At 38.8% G+C, this 23,654-nt stretch overlaps 1 protein-coding gene across 2 annotated transcripts in view; it reads right to left on the reverse strand.

Moving 5' to 3' along the window:
* Positions 1 to 23,654, reverse strand: part of LOC115782122 (DNA topoisomerase I, mitochondrial) — a 34,913-nt gene that overhangs the window by 5,588 nt on the left and 5,671 nt on the right. For both annotated transcript variants that reach the window (XM_030732149.1, XM_030732147.1), the window contains exons 5-15: positions 21,694 to 21,813; positions 21,486 to 21,576; positions 21,200 to 21,327; positions 20,947 to 21,062; positions 14,836 to 14,957; positions 11,147 to 11,269; positions 10,851 to 11,038; positions 9,668 to 9,812; positions 7,872 to 8,015; positions 6,986 to 7,171; positions 1,273 to 1,341 (exon numbers count right to left, since the gene is read on the reverse strand). In XM_030732149.1, coding sequence (XP_030588009.1) covers positions 1,273 to 1,341; positions 6,986 to 7,171; positions 7,872 to 8,015; positions 9,668 to 9,812; positions 10,851 to 11,038; positions 11,147 to 11,269; positions 14,836 to 14,957; positions 20,947 to 21,062; positions 21,200 to 21,327; positions 21,486 to 21,576; positions 21,694 to 21,813 — 1,432 coding nt within the window. The remainder of the gene's footprint in view (positions 1 to 1,272; positions 1,342 to 6,985; positions 7,172 to 7,871; positions 8,016 to 9,667; positions 9,813 to 10,850; positions 11,039 to 11,146; positions 11,270 to 14,835; positions 14,958 to 20,946; positions 21,063 to 21,199; positions 21,328 to 21,485; positions 21,577 to 21,693; positions 21,814 to 23,654) is intronic.

Consider the following 23,654-nt stretch of genomic DNA (forward strand, 5'->3'; position numbering starts at 1 on the left):
CTTCATCTATTTCTACACACCTCTCCTGCCTCTGCTCTCTCAGTATCCTGGCCTTTCCAGGTGTCAATCAGGCCTGCCCTCTGCAGCCATTACCATTCCACCTCCAACAGACACTGACATTTCCTGACACACTGGAGGGCAGAGAGCAGAGGCCCCATACTCCCTCCTTCAATTGCTCCATTTTTCATCTCTCCCTCACATTCCTGTCCTGCATTGCATCTTCTGTCTCCTACCGACCAGTCTTAATAGACTAAATGTGTAACTGGCTCTAATATTCTACATGCTTATCTGCATTCACTTCTCTCACCAATTCACAGGACCTATTCTACCACATTCACCACTCATACTCAATTCAAGTTTGTTTATATAGCACCAAATCACAACACCCCCCTTACTCCCAATACATTACAAAGCCAGGTATTTCTCAGAATTTAACCAAAGGTTACGAGACTGTAGTAGTTGATGCTGCACTTCCTACTAAAAGAAACTGGATAATGAGTAATTCCAAACTTGTGTTCTCAGCAAGGACAGCATGGGTCACTGTTTTAACAGAAAAGTGATGTGGTTTTAGAAAGACTGAAGTCACCCTAAGTAGCCCAATATTGCCCTGCACTGAACTAACCAGGTGTACAACTACTGCATTTTCTGTGGCCTTGCTGTCTGTCTGCAGCTAGAGGAAGAGGTTGAGAGGACGCCAGATTTTGATGTGTGGAAATTCATCTGCCCAACATGTTCACTCTCAATTTTCACTAGCACAGTTTCATTTTTATCTGCCAGGGTCCATCCCCTCTCTCTTTTGAAACTCCTTTTCTGCTTTCAGTCACCCCGCTTCCAGTATTCTATCCCTTTTCTGCACCTCCCGTTTCCTTACTTTACCCCTTTCATCTCTCCACACCAATGGCTCATCCTCATTGAATCTCATCTCTTACACCTTACAATTTAGTCCCTACTTTTCCCCACACTGCAGTTGTCTGTCCCTAGAAAATATAAAAACTGTAATTCTATTTTGCTTTCACCATTTTTTTCTTCATTTTCTTCAAATATTATACACTTCAGGGGTGTTTCTCACCCTTTCCAAAACACTTTCACCTAAACTAAATCATTTATAACCAATTGCTTGCTTTTGAAACCAAAATGTATGCAGCAGCTGGTAAATAATAAAAATAAAATAAACTTTAAAAGGTCCCAGACATATTAATGGTAATCTGATAACAGATCAGAATCACAAAACATCCAACATGTTTGAGGAGACGCACGCTGAGACAGACTCACATTAAGGCGGTCAAAGAGTTCATCTCCGGGCTGCTTGTTCTCCAGGAAGAGATTAAGATTCTTAAAAACCTGAAAAGATATGCAGATAAAGGAGATCAAGATTTTTATATTATATTCTATATAAGAAAAATTCAAAAAATAACATTTAATGCATTTATGCAGGTGCTGCACTAATTTTTCTTAAGATTATGTTGCATCGGTGGATTTGGCTGAAAAACGGGTGAAATTTAACATTCAAGTACATTAGATAGAAAAGCAAGAACTGACAGAAATTCAAGGAGAGATCAAAAATACCATAAAACTACAGTGCAGGTACACGTACACATTAGAGCGCACTTAAGACATGCAATTGCGGGGCATGTGTTTGGAGCCTGGCTTTATTCGCCCATCTCAGAGCAATGCCAGAGGATTAAAACTGGCACAATTACATCTGACATTTCCAGAGACTCTGTGGGCTCCACAGATGCATCCCTTCCCCAAATAAACTACTAAAATATGCAAGACACCAATTATGAGCCACAGATGTGTTGCTTTATAAAATACACTGACATATTCACAAGGCTGATGTGTGTGTCAATTTTGTTTCCCTTGAAAAATGAGCTGCAAATATAAAACACAAAGTGCCAATACTTTGGGCATCAAAATGTAAATTATTATCTGTATTTGTGCATCTGCATGTGCCCTCACACTCTGGGGTTATTTGAAAAAGTCATTCGCTCTTCTAAGTTATGTCTAAACTCGGTGCAGTGGTCTCTTTTGTTTTTAAAACCTCACACAGTGACAGTCTGCTACTAACCAATGCAAGATACTGTTCATACTGATGGCTCAAATCCTCCTGAGGGGGGAAAAACTGATAGAACCTTTTCTTTCTGACAAATAACATATGGGACTCTCCTTTAAAATGGGTTTGTTATTCATTTCAGTAATGTACTTTGCTCTGGGAATCAAAAATCTTTGGGAAAAAAAAAAAAAAAATCATACATGCAGAATGTACCAGGTAAGCCAAATATATATGATAATAGTATTATAATCAATCATTTCAAATATCTCCAGAGGTTAGAAGTAGAAATCCCTCTTTTCCATTCTTGTTCCATTTTATTCCTAGTGACATTTAGCAGCAATCTCACTGATTTTCCATGGAATTGATTATGCTAAAATATGCAGGGACTAATTAATTCTAGCTCATGTGATGCTTTTGAATGCACTCATTTGAATAATTATATGTTCTGCAAGAAACAAAACACTCAGGCTGTCAGGTGCTAACATTTCTTTTCCCATCTCTGCAACAGATGATAGCACCGGCTGACACCAGAGGAGGGGTTGAAAATTTGCATATGCGTACATGCACGCACACACACAAATATGACACCTGTTTGACAGACTAAAGATTTTTTTTTAAAGGCTCCAGTCACATTTTGTTTTCTTCTATTGTGATATTGACTAACCTGCTCATTAAAGTGTACATTATCATTTAGTGTATCAGATAAAGAAGAGACAAGAGTTACTGCAATTACTGATGCAGGCACTTAGTCATATTTATTGGCAAATGACTGTAATATTACTTTGACTTCTTAATATTTGTCTGCTGGACTTTGGTGCAAAGAACTAACTTTATTGAACTGAAGCAGATGTGTGCCTGTTTGGCCAGAAATTGTTTTTAAAAAAATTAAATCATGGAATAGTACGCATTATGTTATGAGTGACAAATATTTTAATAAAGTAACATGTGTATGTGTGTGTGTCTCAAAATATGAACCCCAGGAGCCAGATGGCTTAATATACACAAAGAAAGTAGCCATGAACCTCAAGCTATTAAGTTGTACAGTGAACTGTGAAAAACCTGAAGCACTGGGGAAATGCTGAGCAGGCTTCCTGTCATTACAGTCTATGCACTGTGAAAACACATCAATGGGTTTAAAAGTTACTACTTAACTTATGAGGAAAGTTAGAAAAAACAAAAACAAAAGTACTGCGAGGTGGCATTTAGAAGAGGTTGGGATGTGCTGACTGATGCTACTAAGCTGCAGTACAGGAAATGCAAACTCAAGTGAGCAAAAATACAGGTTATCAGCGTTTGTTTCTTTGATTTTCTATATATTTTTCCTCCCCAAAATTTTATGTCTGCAATAATAAATAGTTGGAATACACCTTTATCTGTAAATACCTGACAACACAAGCCTAAATGATCAATGAAATACCATCCATTTTCCAGAACTGCATGCACAGCAGCGCAGTGTCAAGATTTATTTACTTATTTTATCTTTTATTTTTTAACTGACTGAAGAGTATGCCTTTGGTCAGTTAATAAAAGAAAGAAAAAAAACAAAAAAACAAAAAAGGTTGGTCAGTTTATGTAAGCATCATTAAGACTGAAGCCAAGAGAATCAGGCTAAAGCAGAGACTAACTGCTCTTCCAGGCTGACAAATTAAACCACCACAGCAATCCAATGTACAACTGTATCCCTAGGACAAATCTCAGTTCCCTCTGTGCTCGGGGCTCTGAACACACTGACATGCAAACAACTGACCTTCTCTATGGTGACTTCTGCCAAAAGCCAATGGACAAAACCTTGATTAAATTAAAATGAAATAAAGTGGACTCTACCCATAAGCTAGTGACTTTTGCTGATGTCTTCTCTTACTGAGAATGGACAGACATGCCTTGCATCAACTATATTAATAAATGTATGCAAAGATTTTCTAATGTTTCCAAAACACTGTTTCTGTTTACAAGCTACAGTTTTCAGGGCCCAATTCCAAGAAGCGTGTTCAACAAACTGAGCTTAAAAATAAACTGAGCTGATTAACTCTGAGATCTGTAACTGAGTTTTTGGTTCCTGAGCAGCTGATCAGTTACTTCAATCAACTGACTATGTTCACACTGAGTTAAGCGTGTGCGTGAGTAGAGAAAGAAAGCCATCATCAATGATTCATCATAGCAGCGGGTAAATAAAGAGCAGCAGGGAGGAAGAAAAGAGTAATTTTAATCAGCTTGGGCTACTCTGTCATCATCACAGACAGAATAAAAGTTTAATATAAAATATATAATTGTTTTATACCATCTGTGGTCATCATTTATCCAACTTGAATTTTCATTAGATGAAGCTAGAATACTAATTTTACATTAAATCTAATTAGTCAGTTGTGACCTGACAGAAACTGAAGATAAAAATATGGAGATAGAGAACATACACAGTTTACTGAAGGACCTGTAATTAGTTACCCAGATAGCAATAGAAGATCTGTCCTCAAGTCAGTTTTTATTAAATAAAATCAGTTTCTGCAACAGCCTGACCATTTAGTTTTTTCAATTATTTATTAACAGTTATTGTACTGAAGATCTGTAACAACCCAGTTATTTTATAGAGAATTTCATTATTTCTGCCATTAGTGAATTAAAAAAAAAAAAAAAAAAAAAAGCTTAATGAGATTTAGAGAAAAACTGCACTTTAATGTTTCAGAGTGTAACCACTTAAAATCTGATCTAATATCAGCCTTCACTGATAGATGATGGCTCTCTTACAGCCACAGCAGAGATTTTTTACTCAGTTACTGGTAGCCAGTAGTAAGAGTTCATAATAACTATTTTATATTTAACTGAAAAAAAAAATATCTTCAGACAGATATTTTATTTAAACAGTGATCGTTATAGTAACATACAGTAAAAGTTTCCAGGGAAACAGTCTGACAGCTGCATTATTGTCCAAAGTGACAGAAAGATGGAGACCATAAATTTTATTCTGAGCTGATAAACCCTCAGCATAATTGCTGTCTCCATCCATACATTGACTACTGACTATATAAGCAGTCACACAGCATACAAAAATTAATTAATAAATCAAATTAAATTAAATATAAAATAAAAATAAAAATAGTGAACTAACATATTGAGGATTTTAATGGTTCAGATGCAGCAGGAGGGGGAGGAGTCAGAGAGAAACTCAGTTTGTTGAAGAAAACCTGCTGGTGAACAGATTAAGGTCACAGACTCTGTTACCCCAGTAACTGACTCACAGTTTAAGTTAACTCTTTCTGGTAAAACCTGGAGTTTTCCCCTCATTTCAGAGTTGTTAGGTAAACTGTGTCCTGTAAACCTCAGAAAATCATGTTTTTATGATTCATTTAAATATTCTCCTCCCAAAGTTTTGTGCTATGAAAGGGAAACTCCTAAAATATATATATCCAGTAAGGTCAGCCTCAAACACACCTGCATCCACACCTTTTGGTCTCAAAACTGACGCTGTGCACCTTCATTAAATCCCGGCAGAAACCTTAACACAAAAAGAGGATTTTGCTGTGGTGCAGTGTTAGTAAATCTGGCCCATGGACACAGTTATTGCTGCAGGCAACGTCATTAACTATGTGTTTAAATTCCCTTTCAGAGCCCACATGGGAGCCACAATACAAACAGCATGGAGGCAATCAAGATATTTTTTTAAACTGTGCCAACAGATTTGCAGTGTTCCTGATTTTTAGTCAAATTATAGAATTTGGGCTATAATGAACCCAAGAAGCAGCTCTGCAACACCTCAAATCACCTTCATGTAGTTTGTTTTTCTTCTTTTCTCAAATCTGTTATATACAATATTGAAATATCTGGCAAAATGCTATAATTACTGGGACTTAGAAAGATTGGAAGCAATGCAAAGATTAATGTCTGAATCCTACAGTATATATTACTAACTTTATACCTAGCATTACATGGCAAACGGGAAAAGACAACGATGTGCACATTTACCTACATGACACAGTTACTGTGTAACTTCAATACATGGACGGGTCAGGATCTGACAGTAAATACTGTTTGGTGTTCTGTGCACTTTATAGTTCAGCAGCTATACAATAGAATAGTCTGTCACAAAGTAGCCCTCCTCTGGATGAATCCTGGCTCCACCTGAGCTGTCACATATATCTATAAGGCTAACGTTAATTCTGTGAAAGGCGACAGAACTCATAATTCACCAGAATAAGAGAGAGCGAGAGCAAGAGAGCAGGAAACTCTCCCACAGGAAAGAACGAAAAGACGACACATCCAGGGAGAAAAGCAGCACGTAAGATGGTCAGACGGACGACTTTATCCATTCTTAAATTCAGTGACATTTGAGCACTTTTTCTCAGTTATAGTTGAATAATGTAAACTTGTCACTGTGGTGAAAAAGCCTTCGAAACAAATAAAGTGTGTTACTGAAACAAACACAACTGCACCTCCTGATAGGCCTATAGTCCAGTAACTCATTCAGTCTGTTGTTGTGTATGTAAAGCGGCTCATCCATCTCTCCTCCATTCACAGGGCCCTCCACACGAGTTATAGAGAGCTGATAAACTAAGTTACATTAAGTTCCAATTTAAAATCTAATCAACAGAAATACCCTCATGTTTCTCCTCTTTCTGATGATGATAGATTAGCGTAGCTGCTCCTGGCACACATCCATGATTTCAAAGAGGGCAGAGCTGCCAACATTAGCTGGTGTGGGCCCATGTGTGTGTGTGTTACAATTGTGGGTTTTACACAAAAATGCCCATATAAAACTATATCAGTCTAATAATAATAATAATAATAATAATAGCATTATTTTAATGTTTTAATGGAAACCAAGCCAAAAATTGCAAGCTTTTAGCAATCCCTCAGACCATGGTGGATCCCTGAGAACACTGCCTATTACCACAAGAATCTGCATAAGTGGCAATATGTTGACATATTTTCTCTCTTTACCTTTTTGATGACAGGAACCTTGTTGTAGTAACGAATGGAGTCTTTACCCAGGAAGTCAAACTCTACCACACATTCGTTGCCATCCAGTTGCTCGTGCAGGGTGATGTGCTCAACACGAAGTGAGCAGCAACCCACTGTGTCTGCCGTCTCTCCCTCCTCTTTCTCATTACCAGCTCTCAGGGCCAGCTTTTTGGGTCAGAAGATATAAAGATTACCACAGATCCCAGATGCATAAATACACATCCAGCTTTTCCATCACAATTCACAGGGAAAACATGTTTGAGTCAGATGACCATTAAAATATATACCTGTACTAATAAAAAGAAATTCATGACAAACAGAACAAAACAAAAATCAAAACTGAAATAGTTTTTGGCATCAGCCAAAAGTAATCACATACTCCATCCATCATTTCACTTCACACAGACTGAGATAATTAGCGTGAAGTCTCTGGAAGAAAATGGCTACATATAATCCATTTTCTTTGCAAAAGATTTTCATCTATGTGAAAAACAGAAAATGCAATCAAGACGTACTGAATTGATTTCCAATACGTTCACGTTGCTCTAGCCTATTTAAACATGCACTGCAGCCGTGCATTTTTCTTGACATTCACGCAAACATCCCAAGCAAGCTCCCTAGTACAATGTCAGTATCAAAGTATGAGGCAATATGATAATATAGCATGTAATTGTTCACTGAGCAATTGGGTGTTGTGCATTCTTGTATCCACTACAACGGCATAAAAAAAAAAAAAAAAAAAAATCATAAAAGCACACCAAGGAGAGGTTAAACTTACAAGTTTTTCTTCTAGTTCTGGTGTGAGAACATATACTACATACTAATTACTGCATGTTTACTTCAGAGTTTTTCATGCAAACCAGACCTTGTCTATGAAGTACAGGGCCACAGCTCTCTGGCGCGTGACCATCTGTTTGGATTTAAGATCCTGGAGGTACTGGTTTCGGATGCCATCCACACATGACTTCAGTTTCCGAGCAACCTCATATTTCTCCCAATCCTTCTCTCCCTGCAAAAAGAAAAATACTGTCAGCCACCAGGGCGACCCCTCAGCCTCCTGGCAGCAGAATCTTTAGGTGGCACAAATCCCCTGGAACACAGAATTACCAGGTCTCTGTAGATCTTAAAGTGGGGATAAAGACTAAACATGAAAAGTAAATATGAAACAAAGACGTGACAAAAAGTAATTTTCCTTGAAAAGCCTTGAATCAAAAGATTCAATATCATGAACACAGGGTCCTATAGTATCCATCCATTTTCTTCCACTTTCAGGGTCACGGGGAGGCTGCAGACTATCCCAGCTGTCATAGGGCGCGAGGCAGGGTACGCTCTGTGCAGGTCACCAGCCTGTCACAGGGCTAACAGAGAGACAGACAACTATTCACACTCACACTGACACCTACGGGCAATTTACAATTACCAATTAACCTAACCCCACTGAGTGCATGTCTGCGGACTGTGGGAGGAAATCGGAGTACCAGGAGAAACCCCACGCAAACACGGGGAGAGTAAACATGAAACAAAGACATTACGTAACAAAATGATGACAAAAAGCAGTTTTCCTTGAAAAGTCTTGAATCTAAAGATTCAATAAAGGATCATGACCCGGCCCCAGATAAGCGGAAGAAAATGGAGGGATGGTATATCATGAACACAGGGTCCTATAGTATATAAGACAAAGATGACAAAATTCTCTGTCTGCTTGGCTTCTGGTTATTTATTGCCACCTACACACAATTAAACCCTCCATCAGTCCACGTCCATACTATCATGGAGAACTGTGGAATAACTTAACCTTTACACATGAAAGATAGAACGGAGGAGGTGTGAGCAAATGATGGAGAACAGAATAAGAAAGTGTTGCAAAGGTTTACTGATATTTGATATCAAATTGAAATGTAATTAAAAATAATTTCCCAATTTTGTTTAAGAAATATACATTTTATGCATTATATCTCAACATATTGTGTCAAAGTGTTTAAACCTTGTGGGTTTTTTTTTTTTTTTGTAATATTGTGTTCTGTTAACACTATGCAAGAGGTTTGCTGGCAATCATTTGTCAGCTGGAGGATTATTGAAAAAAGGCAAAAAAAAAAACAAAAAAAAAAAAAACATCAATTCAAATGGTTTGAATTTCTTTAAGAGTAGCTCCAGTAATTTAGCACTGCAGTCCAAACCAATGTCAGGCTCAGAGAAAAAAAATAAAACCTCTGGAAATATCTACGTTGCATTGCTTCTGTCTATAATGAATACATCATTCAAAACATTCACAATGTAGGTCAAAACAGTCCACAAAACTACTTGAATAATGTTTTGTGACAGATCAAACTATGGCTAGGTGGCTGCCTGCCACCTGAATAACTGTAGAAGATGGGTGATGGAGCATAGCAAGTGTATAAAAGAACATACTTTTCAGAAGGTGGACAATTCTGTATTATAAATCCTTTTTAATAGATCTTAGGAAATATTCTAATAATCTGAGATACTGGATTTCTGCTTCTATAAGCCACAATCAAAACTAAAACCATAAACTCCTTCAGTTGTTTGAGATCAATGCTGCCAAAGCCAAAGTTTCACAACTTACTCAAAGCTGCAGTTGACAGCTTTTTTCTTGTGCCCACATGTACGTGCATTTTTCCCATTTTGTAGCATTTTGATCACCTTGAGTTTTGAGTTGGCATTGAGCATGATGTACTTAATTGAGCCCTGGATGTTTTCAGTCCAGCTGGCCAGCCACGTCACAGCGTTATCATGCCGAACTTCCTTCCAATGGTGGCCAGCAGGTGGTACAGGGATGCGGGATTCTCTACCAGAGAAAGAGAAAGTGCAAGAAAGTATGTAAATGACCAGCACTGAAGTACAGCTTAAGGTGCCGTTTACACGAGACCGTTTTCATTTTGAAACGGTGTCGTTTTGATGCGTTTCGGCCTTGCGTTTACACGACAACGGTGTCGTTTTGATGCGTTTCGCCCTTCTGTTTACACGACAACAGAGTGAAAACGATGTGTTTCAGAAACGGGGTCCAGAGTGGAGCGTTTCAGAAACGCACCGGCTTGCGTTTTCGTGTAAACACTTGAAACCGGGGTGATTTGAAAACGCTCGACTCGCACATGCGCACTATGGTTGCGACGGCCAGTTTTTCGCGCACGCGCAAACTGATAAACAGCACTCGCGGATTCACGAGTGCTTCTTATGCTTTTCCTGTGTTTTTACCGTTTTGTAATTCAGCGTTGTGTGCAGCAGCGATCCAACCTCATCATCTGTCCACACAAAACCTCTCACATTGGCCGTTTTGTAAGTAATGAACAATTTGCCGCACTACCTACTGTGTCACTCCACGCATGCGCGTCTTGCGTAAACAAACTGCAAAGAGAAAACCAACGCCAACTTGTGGCCTGGCATGGGAACTACATCGTTTTCATCGTTTCACATGTCCTCGTGTAAACGCGGATCGTTTCTGAAACGCCATCGTGTAAACGAAAGGCTGAAACGCATCAAAACGACACCGTTTCCAGTGAAAACGGCTTCGTGTAAACGGCACCTAAATAATTCACATTTTTGCCAGATTAAAAAACAAAAAAAGAACGATCAATAAGAATATTATTATTCATGTTATTTGAACATGCTTTTTTGAATACTAAGAAACCAGGTAGTATACATTTTGTACAGAGTGGAGTGATTTGCCACATCTTTTAACATTTTGTGTATTGAGAACTTGCTCCATTTTCTTAAGCGGGCAATTCACTGCTCTGCATTCAGCCAGGAGGGCACATCGAGAGGAGTGTTTTTGGATGGGAGTTTTACTAAATTTTACATTAATATAATTTCACTATCACACTCTCACTTGCTACAGTTAATGATGACATCCTCTGGTTGGATCCTTCTCTTTAGCATGCCTTGTTTAGGATGCTCGCCTCTACCTCGGAATAACCCTGGAGGCTCAATCTTAAAGTTGCCAATGCGTTCTTTGTGGTGGTCCAGAAGACAGTAGCCGTATTCATCCACTATCTTCTGGTTGGCCTCTTTCAAAGCCTAGAACAGATACAAAATACAAACTGAGCTCCTTCAGACTGTACCACCAATAATTACACTTATGGAAACAACAGCATACAGATGCAAAGAAAGGAGCCTGAGCTTTACCTGTTTCTCCTCCTTGGACATGTTTTTCCTGGCCTCTACCTTGGCTTTATGCATGGAATGGATTTCTCCAAAGTCACACTTATCAAGATCTTGAATCAGTGACCTTTCCTCGTCGGTCATTTCCTACACAAGCACAAAGTGTGTTGAGGCATGGCCTCATCTCAAGGCTGATAATATAAAAATAAAAATGAGTAGCAACATGACAGCCTGCCAGCTATTAATCAAAAACAATGTAAAATGTCTGTGGGAAAGTTGTATGAGTGTTATTCAATATTTTTATATTTACAGATGGGGGAAACAAACCCATAAAATATGATCTAAATTGTTCTAATTAATTCTTAGATGCAATATTGTAGAATGACAGAATAACTCTTTGCTACTTGCATCGCTGAAGGCAAGACATGCTTTCAGTTTTCTCAGTTACAGTGCTGTAATAAAGTATTTGCCCCATTCCTGATTTCTTATTTTTTGCATATTTGCCACTTACATTTCATATCAAACAATTTTTAATATTAGGCAAAGATAACCCGTGTAAATACAAAATGCAGTTTTTAAATGATGATTTCATTTTTTTTAAGGGAAAAAAAACCTACCTGACTCTGAAAACGTAATTGCCACTCTTTGTTAAATTATGAATTAACCACATTTTATGGAAAGTATCATTTCAAAGTATCATGAGCATCATTTCACACGCCACACCCAGGCCTGACTGCTGCCAAACCTGTTGAATGAAAAAAAAATTATAATAATTTAAACAGAACCTGTCTGGAAAAGTGAAGGAGGCTTAAAGATCTCAAAAAGCAACACGTCACATCACGATCTAAAGAAACTCAAGAACAGATGAGAAACAAAATAAGTGACAACTATTAGTCTGGAAAGGGTTCCAAAGCCATTTCTTAGGCTTTGGAATTCCAGCAAACCACAGTGATAGCCATTATCCATGAATGGAGACAACCTGGAAGAGAAGTGAATCTTCCCAGGAGTGGCTACTCTACTAAAATGACTCCAAGAGAATCGACGACTCATCCAGCAAGTCACAAAAGAACCAAGGACGACGTCTAAAGAACTGCAGGGCTCACTGGCCTCAGTTGAGGTCAGTGTTCAAGATTCAACAATAAGAGAGAGACCGGGCAAGAACGGCATCCATAAAAGAGTTCCAAAGAAAGAACCAGTGCTGACCGTAAAGAACACAAAAGGCTCAACTCACAAAAAAAACAAAAACAAACAAACAAAAAAAACAAGTCTTCTGGGAAAATATTCTGTTGAGTGACGAGACAAAAGCTGAATGTTTCAGAAGGTTTATGTCCCGTTACATCTGGTATAAAACTAACGCAGCACTTCATAAAAAGTCAAGCAGGACGGTGGCAGTATGATGGGCTGGGGCTGCTTTTCAGCTTCAAGACCTGGACGACTTTGCTGTAATTGATGGAACCATTTATTCTCTCCACCAGAAAATCCTGAAGAATGTCCTGAAGCGCAAAAGCATTTGAGTCATACCAGCAAGTCTCTAAAAATAAATAAAACCCAAAGGAGAAAAACAAACAAAAAAATATAAATGTTTTGGAGTGGTCTAGTTAAAGTCCAGATTTAAATCTGATTGCGATGCTTTGGCCTTTGACCTCAAACAGACTGTCCATGCACAAAAACCCTGTAACGTGGCTGAATTAAAACAATTCAGCACGAGAGCGGGCCAAAGTTCCCCCACAGCGATGTGAAAGACTCATTGCCAGTTATCACAAATGCTTGATTGCAGTTGATTGCTGCCAAGGGTGGCACAACCAGTTATTAGGTTTAGGGGCACTTACTTTTTCCACATAGGGCCAGATAGGATGGGATCGCTGTTTTCCCTTAATAAATGAACCCATAAAAGGCGGTTTTTAAACAATATTTATTCGGGTTATCTTTGTCTAATATTAAAATTTGTTTGATGATCTGAAACATGCAAGTGTGACAAATATGCAAGTAAAAAAAAAAAATAAGAGGGATCAAGGTCAAATAGTTTTTCACAGCACTGCAGTTCTTACAGAGCTCAAAATCTTAATACTGATAACATAAAAATATACACTCAGAAAAAACTGAACTAAAGGAAGAAACAGAAAATTTATCTGCACAGAACATTTTATGACAGCATAAAAACAGAGTGCAGGACCTTTGTCTATTCATATAACAAATTAAAGCAATACCACATCATTAAAAAAACAAATTAGACAAGGATGATTAAAACAGATCAGTGACCTTTCCTCTCTCTCGATTTTAAGGAGGTGAAGCAGACAAAGTAGAAAAAACAAGTGGTACTGCCATAAAAGGCCAGCATATATACAACTTTCTATACATCACGTGTAAAGCCATTTACACGTGGTCATTTTAAAAAGCAGGGACAGCTTTACAGTCCTGAGCCCACTGAGCTCACAATACATCACAAAAACATAACAAAACAACTTCCCAGTTTTCCAGTAAAGCCTTCCAGTATTTAACATGGTTAACAGCACAGCACCCCCCAAAATGACAGTAGCTGTATGCGTGAGCGCTGTAAGGTCAATGCCAAGCAAGCTAAATAAAGAATCTTGACACATCCACACAACAAAAGCAGCAGCAGAGCAGCTGAGTTTCAACTCTAATTGCCGAAAGTTGTTTCACAAGGGTCACCAAAATCAGAGGTGACTAACAGGGCAACAGCCGAGAGCAACTCAGTTTCAGCTGTCTCTCCAAACTCTGTGGTGCTGAAATATCATCACTGCCTTTTAATATGGTCTCTAGCTGTATGGAAAGAATATGAAATGTCTGTATTTCATGCCATATTGCCTACAGTAATCAATGAACAAGGCTTTTAATAAGTTGCCAACACTCATTAGTACAGCAGTGCTCTTTGTGAACTGTGCAGTAATAGGTACACAAAAATACAGACCATAATATGAAGTAGATTCACAATGAAGTATTTCACAAAAGAGCATCCATCTTGGACACAAACTTTAGGAATAAAGGAAATGACTCTCATCCATCAAACTGATATAGCCCAGTTTTGTTATCTACCGCCAAAGAAGATGAGATGCAAATACAGCCCTCTACATGACCACACAAATACACACAACCACACACACCCCCATCTAAAAAACACTGACAGTGTGGACGGGCAGTCAGTCTGCGTGTCTAAGCATGAATGACACCCGACAGTGGGCGGGCACTGAGGGCAGTGGAGCGAGGAGAGTTTTTTCCGGCTATAATAAAACAGTTTAATTGGATTTGTTCATATGCAGGGGAGCTAGTTGTCTGGATTAGCATATCAATGCCTTCACATAAATCGTATTTTCAAGTGCATTGAGCACTAAGCAGCGCAAAATTAATTCTGCATGATATGCCTTGGGGCTTGGCACGGTGTTTTCCTCATACAGAGGACACCCTGACAGACACCAGCGAGCATGTACCAATCGCACTCATCCTGTATTTACACACATACAGTCTATTTACAATGCACTCATACGCTAACAAAAAGCTGTAATGTATGCAACTTTTACAATACTGATATATGAAAACAAAGTTTCTTGGGTTGCTGACACCTATCTCAGCTAGCTCTGGGAAATAGGTGGAATACACACCGGACAGGTCACCAGAACACACAGGCAAAACCATTCACACTCACAATCCCACCTAAAGGCAATTTAACCTAAACTGCATGATCCACTTGGATTTACCTTTCTCCAATCCTTAAAGAAATTCTCCCGGAACACCTTTTTGGTGGTATACTCATGATCCAACATCTGGGCAAAGAACACGGCCACCTCCTCTGCTGCCAGGCTCAGCTTCACCTTCTTACCTGGACACAAACAGAAGCACATGACATCAGTGTGTTATTTTTTTAATAGCACTAAGCCAGTGCTTTATTGTCTTGTTCAGGGTTCGTACACCTTTTCCAGGATCAAATTCAAGCACCTTTTAAGCACTTCCAAGGTCCATTTTCAAGATTTTCCAGCACATTAAGGAGTCATTCACAATTATCAACATTTTCCAAAGTTTACAAAGAGTACTCTTTTTCAGACCCCCTCCCCCCTCCCCAAAAGTGTACAAAGAAAATGTTGATATTTTTTCATGACATTTAATTTCTCCTGGTTTGGTGGTATTTTAATGTAATAGGAAGTATTAAAAACACATCTCGGTGTTAAAAAATTCTGGATATCTTGGTATTAAATATACTCTTGCCTATCCATTAAAACATTGTATTGCACTGCATGTACGCAAAATGTACATGGTTTAGGGGAAGGATCCAAAAAGCTCTCTCAGAGATTTCAGCAGTCAGTTTCCACTGTGAGGAACATAGTGAGGAAATGGAAGACCACAGGCACAGTTCTAGTTAAGGCCCAAAGTGGCAGGCCAAGAAAAATCTCAGATAGGCAGAGGTGAAGGATGGTGAGAACAGTCATAGTCAACCCACAGAGCAGCTCCAGAGACCTACAACATCATCTTGCTGCAGATGGTGTCACTGTGCATCGTTCAACTATTCACCGCACTTTGCACAAGGAGAGGCTGTATGGGAGACTAATGCAGAAGAAGTCTTTTCTGTGCACACGCCACAAACAGAGTCACTAAAGCACATTTGGACAAGCCAGCTTCATTTTGGAATAAGGTGCCGTGGACTGATGAAACTAAAGCTGAGTTATTTGGACATAACAAGGGGCGGTATGCATGGAGGAAAAAGAACACAGCACTCCAAGACAAACACTTGGTACCCACAGTAACATTTGGTGGTGGTTCCATCATGCTGTGGGGCTGTGGGGCCAGTGCAGGTACTGGGAATCTTGTTAAAGTTGAGGGTCACATGGATTCCAGTCAATATCAGTAGATTCTTGAGAACAATGTTCAAGAATCAGTGACAAAGCTGAAGTTGTGCCGGGGCTGGATAGTTCAACAAGACAACGACCCCAAACACTGCTCAGCATCTACTGAGGCGTTCATGCAGAGGAACAAGTACAACGTTCTGGAACGGCCATCTCAGTCCCCAGACCTGAATATTACTGAAAATCTGTGGTGGGATTTAAAGCGGACTGTCCATGTTCAGAAACCATCAAACCTGACTGAACTGGAGATGTTTTGGAAAGAAGAATGGTCCAAAATACCTTCAACCAGAATCCAGACTCTCATTGGAAGCTACAGGAAGCATTTAGAGGCTGTTATTTCTGCACAAGGAGGATCTACTAAATATTGATGAAATTTTTATGTTGGGGTGCCCAAAATTACGCACCTGCCTAATTTTGTTTAAATAATTATTGCAGACTTTCTGTAAATCCTATAAACTTTATTTCACTTCTCAAATATCACTGTGTTCATCTGCTGTATGAAAGATTTAACTGAAACTGATGATCAGAAAAAACAATGATTTATAAAGGAAAATCATGACAATTATCAGGGGTGGCCAAACATTTGCATACCACTGTATCATCTGAATAGCCGGTCTTGTGCCAAAAAATTATTTCCAGTATTTTGAAAAAAAATGACTGCTGGTATTTATATAGTTGTAAATTACTTGCTGACGTATGGTCTGTCAAGCATATCTCGAATATTATCTCTCATGAATGATGTCAACTCATTTTGAGTCATAAATAACATTCCTGTCACATGGTAGAAGCTGCAATTTTTGGCAACACCAGCAGATAGTGTTGCCAACTTAGTTACTTTGTCACTTGGACTTTTCAGACCCCCCTCTAGTGACTTTTTTTTTTTTTGTCCAAAAAGTGACTAGCATCAAATTTAGTGACTTTTCCCAGTGTCATCGGGGACTTTTGAAGAGTTTTAGAGATATGCTGTGTTGTTCCAAAAAAATGATTTCCAGTATTTCCCCCCCCAAAAAGTATTGGTTGTATTTAAATGGCTGTAGATTCATTTTTGGCCTAAAATCTGTGAAACATGTGTCAAACACATCTCTCGTGAATGATATTATGTCATTCTGAGCGAGAAACAACACGCCTGTCACAGGTAGAAGCTGCAATCACTTCTTGGCAAAGTGCCTTTCATATATTCTTTATTAATGAAGGTAAAAATTATCATTGACATTAAAAATGTCTTTTTTCCTGAGAGATCTGCCAAGAGGGCTGCAGAAATTGAAACAAATAAAACATTACAGTTCTATAAAGGGTAGCCAAAAACGACTGGACTGATTATAATGCAGATACATTAATGCAGTCATAAATATATTTGCAAAACAAGTAATTTCTTCATTTTATATAGAAGCCCTTCATAAATCCTGTGCACCACAGTCTATTTACCGATATAAGCAAAGATAATACAGTAAAAAAATAAAAAATAAAATCGGAAATCCCTTTTTGGCACAGCACCGGAAACATGAAAATTCCGTTGTCGCCGTTTTTTGTGTACATACAGCAATACTGCGGCCCTTCCTACACTGTGGCATCGCCCGGACCTCTCTTCGGCACCGAGGGGGACACCTAACCCCACCCCCGGTCCTCGATTCGTCCTTTGGCGAGTTTTAAGACTGCCGACAGCGAGTTTTCTTACACAAAACTTGGCAGCAGTGCCAGCCGCCAATCACCAGATTGCGCACAAATATAAGCATAGGTGACAACACGCCAGGAACATATAGAATTAATGTACATACCTTCTGAATAAAATCTATCATGGTTTTCTGCGGTTTACTGCGTATGGCTTACATTTTTGATTCAGCTTTTTGGAACAATACTTCCACTTCCTTGTTGAATTTATCTTCGGCAGTTTTGGCTGCTTTCCACACCTGCTGCGCCGCACTCACAGCTTATTCCTGTCTAATATCGTTATTGAGTCTTTCTGTGAATCGATGATGGCCTATTTTAGAAAATTCAATGAAGCCTTTGAATTGATCCGCCAGATCGGAGGCCACATCGCTGCCGACCACGCAATGGCGCAGTGGTGTACAAGTGAACGAGAGTGCCTCCGTGGATGCGCTGAGTTCTACGCTGTTGAATTTACTCGCGAGGAATGACATTATTTGCGGGGATTATGTTTGTTTTTTTCTCGCGCGTAACTTTTGACTTAAAAGTATTCCATATTCGTCTGATCCATAATTGGAATTTGCAGTTTTCCAGCAAACACTCATTAAAACGGCCACTCTGTCTTCGGGGGAGGGGCGTGGTCACAAACAGACTGACAGATCACATGCAGACGGGCAGGCCAGACCCATGCGGAGAAATTTTCATTTTAGACTTTACGACTCATTTTATTTCTCCGTTTCATAAGCGAACTGTTCAACCAGATAGTTATATTTGTATTTACAAAAAAAAAGCGGTTACAATTTCAAGCACTTTCAAGCACTATATCCACAATTCAAGCACTTTTCAAACCTTGAAATGACAATATTAAAATTCAAGCATTCTCAAGGATTTCCAGCACCCGTACGAACCCTGCTTGTTGTCATATCTACATGCTTATAAAGCTGTACTATTCAACAACAGGAACACACAAAGCTCAGGATCTTCTCAAAACCCACCACGCAATGCCACCCACCTCAGCTCCTCTGGGGGGCTGTCAGACTAATCCATGGATATTCAGAGGTAGGTTCAAAGACAAGGACACAGATCTACATTCAAGTCCACTACTAAGTGCACGCTTAAAAAACAAACAAACAAACAAACATGTGCACACAGAAATTAACAGATCAAACCAGGTCCCCATTGGACACCGTTGTGGCTAGACTGCTAAATAAAGCAAAAACAGTTACAGTCATCAATCAGTGTTCGGCTCAATACAAGTCTTGCATTCTAAAGACCCAATAGTGTGCAGGCTTGTCTCGTTTGTGTGAGCAAACAAAATTAGGATGCATGCACACTAGCCTTCTTAAGATCGTGTCACTGTTCAGTGAAACTCATCTGGTCATGTGGAAAAAAAAAAAAGTTTTTCAGAGGGCTCTCAGCAGTCCTCTGAAAAACTAAGTACGCTCTGACTGCTTCCATAGGAATTAAGAGGATAATCAGCAGACAGGTGCTGCTCATCAAATGCAACTTGATTAATTAATCAACAGCATGTGTGACCACCTCTATGCAAGCAAAAGTTTTGGCAGTTTGCTGGCCTGGAGCATTTGGGTGCGTGTTAACACAATGCTGCAATCTTCCCAGGAATGGATGTCCTAGCAAATTCACCCCAAGGTCAGACTGTGCAATGCTCAAAGAAACTCAAAAAAACCCCCAAAAAGCTGCATCTCACACTCGACAGGCCTCAGTTAGCATGTTAAATGTTAAAGTTCAAGACATTACAATTAGAAAAAGAGTGAACAAGTATGGCTTGTTTGGAAGAGTTGCCTTCTCTCTAAAAAAAGAACATGGCAGTAGGGTTCAGGTTCGCAAAGTTGCAACTGAACAAACCACATGACTTCTGAAACAAAGTCCTTTGGACAGATGAAATTGAAACTGAAAGTGGAGATGTTTGGCCATGATGCACAGCACTACATTTGGAGAAAACCAAACACAGCATATCAGCACAAACACCTGATACCGATGGCCAAACATGGTGGCAGATGGGGTTTTGGCTTCTTTTGCAGCCACAGAACTTGGACATGTTGTAACCACTGAGTCAACCATGAACTGTATTCCAACGTATTCTAGAGTCAAATGTGAGGTCATCTGTTCAACAGACAAAGCTTGGCCAAAACTGAGTCATGAAACCAGACAACGATCCCAAGCGCAGCAACAAATCTACAACAGAATGGATGAAAAAGTAAAGAACCAAGGTTGCAATGGACCAGCCAAAGTACAGTCCTCCACCTGACTGAAATGCTGTGGCTGGGCCTTAAATTAACATCCATGAGCTCAATGAACTGAAGCAACATTGTAAAGAAGAGCGCCAAAATTCCTCCACAATGATCTGATAGACTGATAATGTCATAAGGAAAACAACTGCTTTAAGGTAAAGATAGTTTTTCACAGGACTGCATAGGCTCCTGTGAAAACTCTTTTTCTTGAACATTAAACCAGCCTGGTAAAGGTTTCAGTGCATTTTTTAAAGGTACTTCTTAGAAAGGACTGTTCTACCAAACTAAGCCATGTGTTTGCAGACCGACGTGGCACTTCATCAACTAAAGAGGATGGAGCTTTTCATTTTGGCCTTGGCTCTGGAAGGACACCCATGGTAGTTTGATAAACTGTCTTAAATCTTGAATGCAGTTTAATAAATCTTTTAAAAGGCTTCTGAAGAAACATTATAGACAAGCTATCCATCGCAACCTCCTGAATTTGGCAATCCTTACGTGAACATTTTTCTCTGTTCTTAAATTGGGGAAATTCCCCGTCATATTCTGCTTCTTAATTTTTTGTTTATGCTTTTATGTTGATTAATACATAACTGTAATCCTGGATTAAAAAAATACATAATCATGACAGACTTTTTATTTCTTCAAGCTGTGATTCAGGGATTTAATTATGAACAAAATAATAGGCACTAAATTAAAGTGGCTACTTCATTCTTTCTGGGTAGATGTAGAAGTCACTCCTACATCAGTTCATGCACAAAAGGAGGTCACATATGGCTCTAACACTTTTGTGTTGGCCTTTAGACTGACGTGGTCTTATCAGTAAATGAAGTAATCATGCAAGTGAAGGAGATAATGATAAGGCTGCGATGGCTGGAGTCGCACTGGAAATAATGATGACTACAGTCTACGTAAGTAAAGTAAAAATGCTTCTCTCAAGTGCATCAAATTTCTAAAGTTACTTAAAACAGTCTCTAGAACATCTAGTAGACAGATACAAAAATATATCTCCTGTAAAACCCCTCAACCTTGTCTCAATCACACTCTCTTATACACTCTACTTCAATGCTCAACTGACCGTTATAGTAAAAGTGAACATTGTCAGGTAGAGGCTGGTACTCAGGAGGAAAGTAGGGTCCTTTGTGTTCCAAGAACTTCCATTTCACCCCATCTTCATACTTCTCTTCCTCCCACCTGACAAAAACCAAGATGATGAAAAAATAAAGATGTACCTGAGAAAGTCAAAATTGCATTTTGTGTTTATACGTGTGGGTGGGGAGAGTGTCCAGGTCAAAAATAGAAAAAAGGAAAGAAAAAAAAAAAAATCCTACCATCTCCAGCGATTCTGCTCCTCCTCCTCCTTCTTTTTGATCTTCAGCTGTCTTGCTTCTTCAATCTCCTCCTTTGTCCTCTTAATTTTTTTTGACACGGCATGCTCTTCTTCTTCTGCCTTTAACGTCTGTGCAAAAGGGGGAGAAAAAACAACAACAAAAAAAGAAAATAATCAAGATGAGGATTCAGACACCATCACTCTGAACTGTGTTTCTAGCATCAAATTTCTTTTATGTCTGAGACTACTATTGATGGAGACATTATATCGGGTAGACAGATGTTTACCTTTTGTGTTCTCTTCTTAGACGTCTTTTTCTGAGCCGTTCCATCACCTCCTCCTTCTTCAAGATGACGTTGCTTTTTTTCTCTCTTTAAGCTGCAGATGTCAAGAGAACGAAAGAATACTAAAGACCAAAAAAAGTGAATTACCTACCAAAGGTAAATATTTCTGCAACAGTTTGAATGAGTTTTTTCCAGAACCGGTCAGACTTACGTAGGCGAATTAGTGGAATCACTGGTGCCTTCGATGGGCTCGTCTTTATTTCTTTTCCTTTTCACCCCTTTCTTCTTTGCACTAAAGTCATCAGCCTGTGGCTCCTGTTTCAAAGATTCGCTAAACCACAAAAAGAATAGGACAGTTTTTTCCTACAAATCTATTCACATTGTAGTGTCAGTGAGATATGCATTTCTGCTGACATGTTACCATAGTTATTTAAATAATATCCATTCCAAAATGCAGCTCCAGCCTTGTGTAACATAACAGCAATTCTTCAAAATTTCATTCACAAATTTTAATTTTGACCCGAGTCTGACCTTATTTCAGTCTTGTAAGACTTGAACAAACATTTTGGAAATCTTATTAAGTGATCTATGTTTTATTAATTTTTAATCTGACTTGAGCAGATGATTTTGTATAAACTATTTTAAAAAGCTAATAACGTGGCAGAATAAAAGCTTAATGGCTTCTTTTTCACTGCTGCCTGACACACTGCTGGCCAGAGAACTTCTATAAAATTGCTTTTCAGTGTGGAGTAGAAAGAAATTTCTTTAAGCACACTGTGATGACTCACTGACCATAAGAAATCAAGCATAATTGTGGTAATTGAGTAAAATTATCGACAGTAATGATAATGACATAATTACAGCATTTAGAAATAAAAAAAAGTAATTGCACTACTGTAAGCTTGGATTTCCCTGTAGAGTGCAGATTTGATGGGTAGAGAAATGCCTCAAATTAAGAAAAACAAATTACAGTCGCGACTGCTAATAAAAAGCAGTGTTCTTCTTTCCCTCCCATAACAATTGAGAAAAGAACAAAGCAGAGAAAATGTAAAGCACTGTAGCACATAATTGTCAAATTGGCTTACTGATCCAAATTACAAGGCGCTATAGTAGCAACTACCCACTGTGCATTTATGAGGCTAATGTTCTTTCCCTGCACTGCTACAGCATGACCCTGACAGCTTCAGATTGAAGGTAATGAGCCTTTCCTCAGGTTCTCAGGTCTATGACATCATCTGCTTATTGTTGCAAATAATGTACAAGTTCAGGCATAAAACAAAGATAATAATGCACCTTTGGTTTACAATACAATTAGAAAAGTAATATTCTACCCCAGTAGAATAAAACACATTTAGAATCACCAGTTAACCCAACATGTATGTCTTTGGACTGTGTGAGGAAGCCAGAGTACCCAGAGAAAACCCACATAGCACAGGGAGAAGACGATGTATTGGCTTTACCCACATTTTGAATAATACATATTAAAAAATCACAAAAATAAAAACAGAATACCAACCCCACAAACCAATATCCACATAGAATTTTGGGGACAGCTCTATTCTAAATACAAATGCCAAAACATTTTTACCACATACGTTTTTACCACAAATAAATCGGAAATCGCAAAATTTGCATATGCAAAGTAATTTTAATGATGACATCACTGGTAGCCAATAATAGCGCTCAAACCACGTAAGCGATCTCTCCCTCGTTGCTAATTAGAGCATCCCATGAACCAGGAATTGACCTGCAATACAGCGCTGATTCATATGTTGTTTGCCTAAGAATTAGCCCTTGCGACTTGCGACTCATTTTGCCAGTCACATATTTTTTTCATACCAACTTCTCCCAGGAGAAACATTGTTCGTAATGAAGACATGATCTTGACAGAAGTAGTTGTCAGCTATTTGTTTTACAGTATGAGCTGGAGAGTATGAACCAAATACAGCCCAACTTAGTAAATTACTGTAGTTATTTGAGGTTCCCTCTGTGTAAGGCTTTATGGATCAGCTCCCATAAGAAAGTAAGGGATTTTTAATGTGATGTGTAATATGCTCACTTTAGAGGGAGAAAAAAAAAGAGAAAAAGAGAAAAAGAAGGACATTCTTTGTCTAACTGTGTTCCTGTTCTCTTTTAGCTAAACTTTGCAAATTTAAGAGTGCACTGAGGTCA

This window comes from Archocentrus centrarchus, chromosome 6, assembly GCF_007364275.1.
Source record: "Archocentrus centrarchus isolate MPI-CPG fArcCen1 chromosome 6, fArcCen1, whole genome shotgun sequence".
Lineage (NCBI taxonomy): Eukaryota > Metazoa > Chordata > Actinopteri > Cichliformes > Cichlidae > Archocentrus > Archocentrus centrarchus.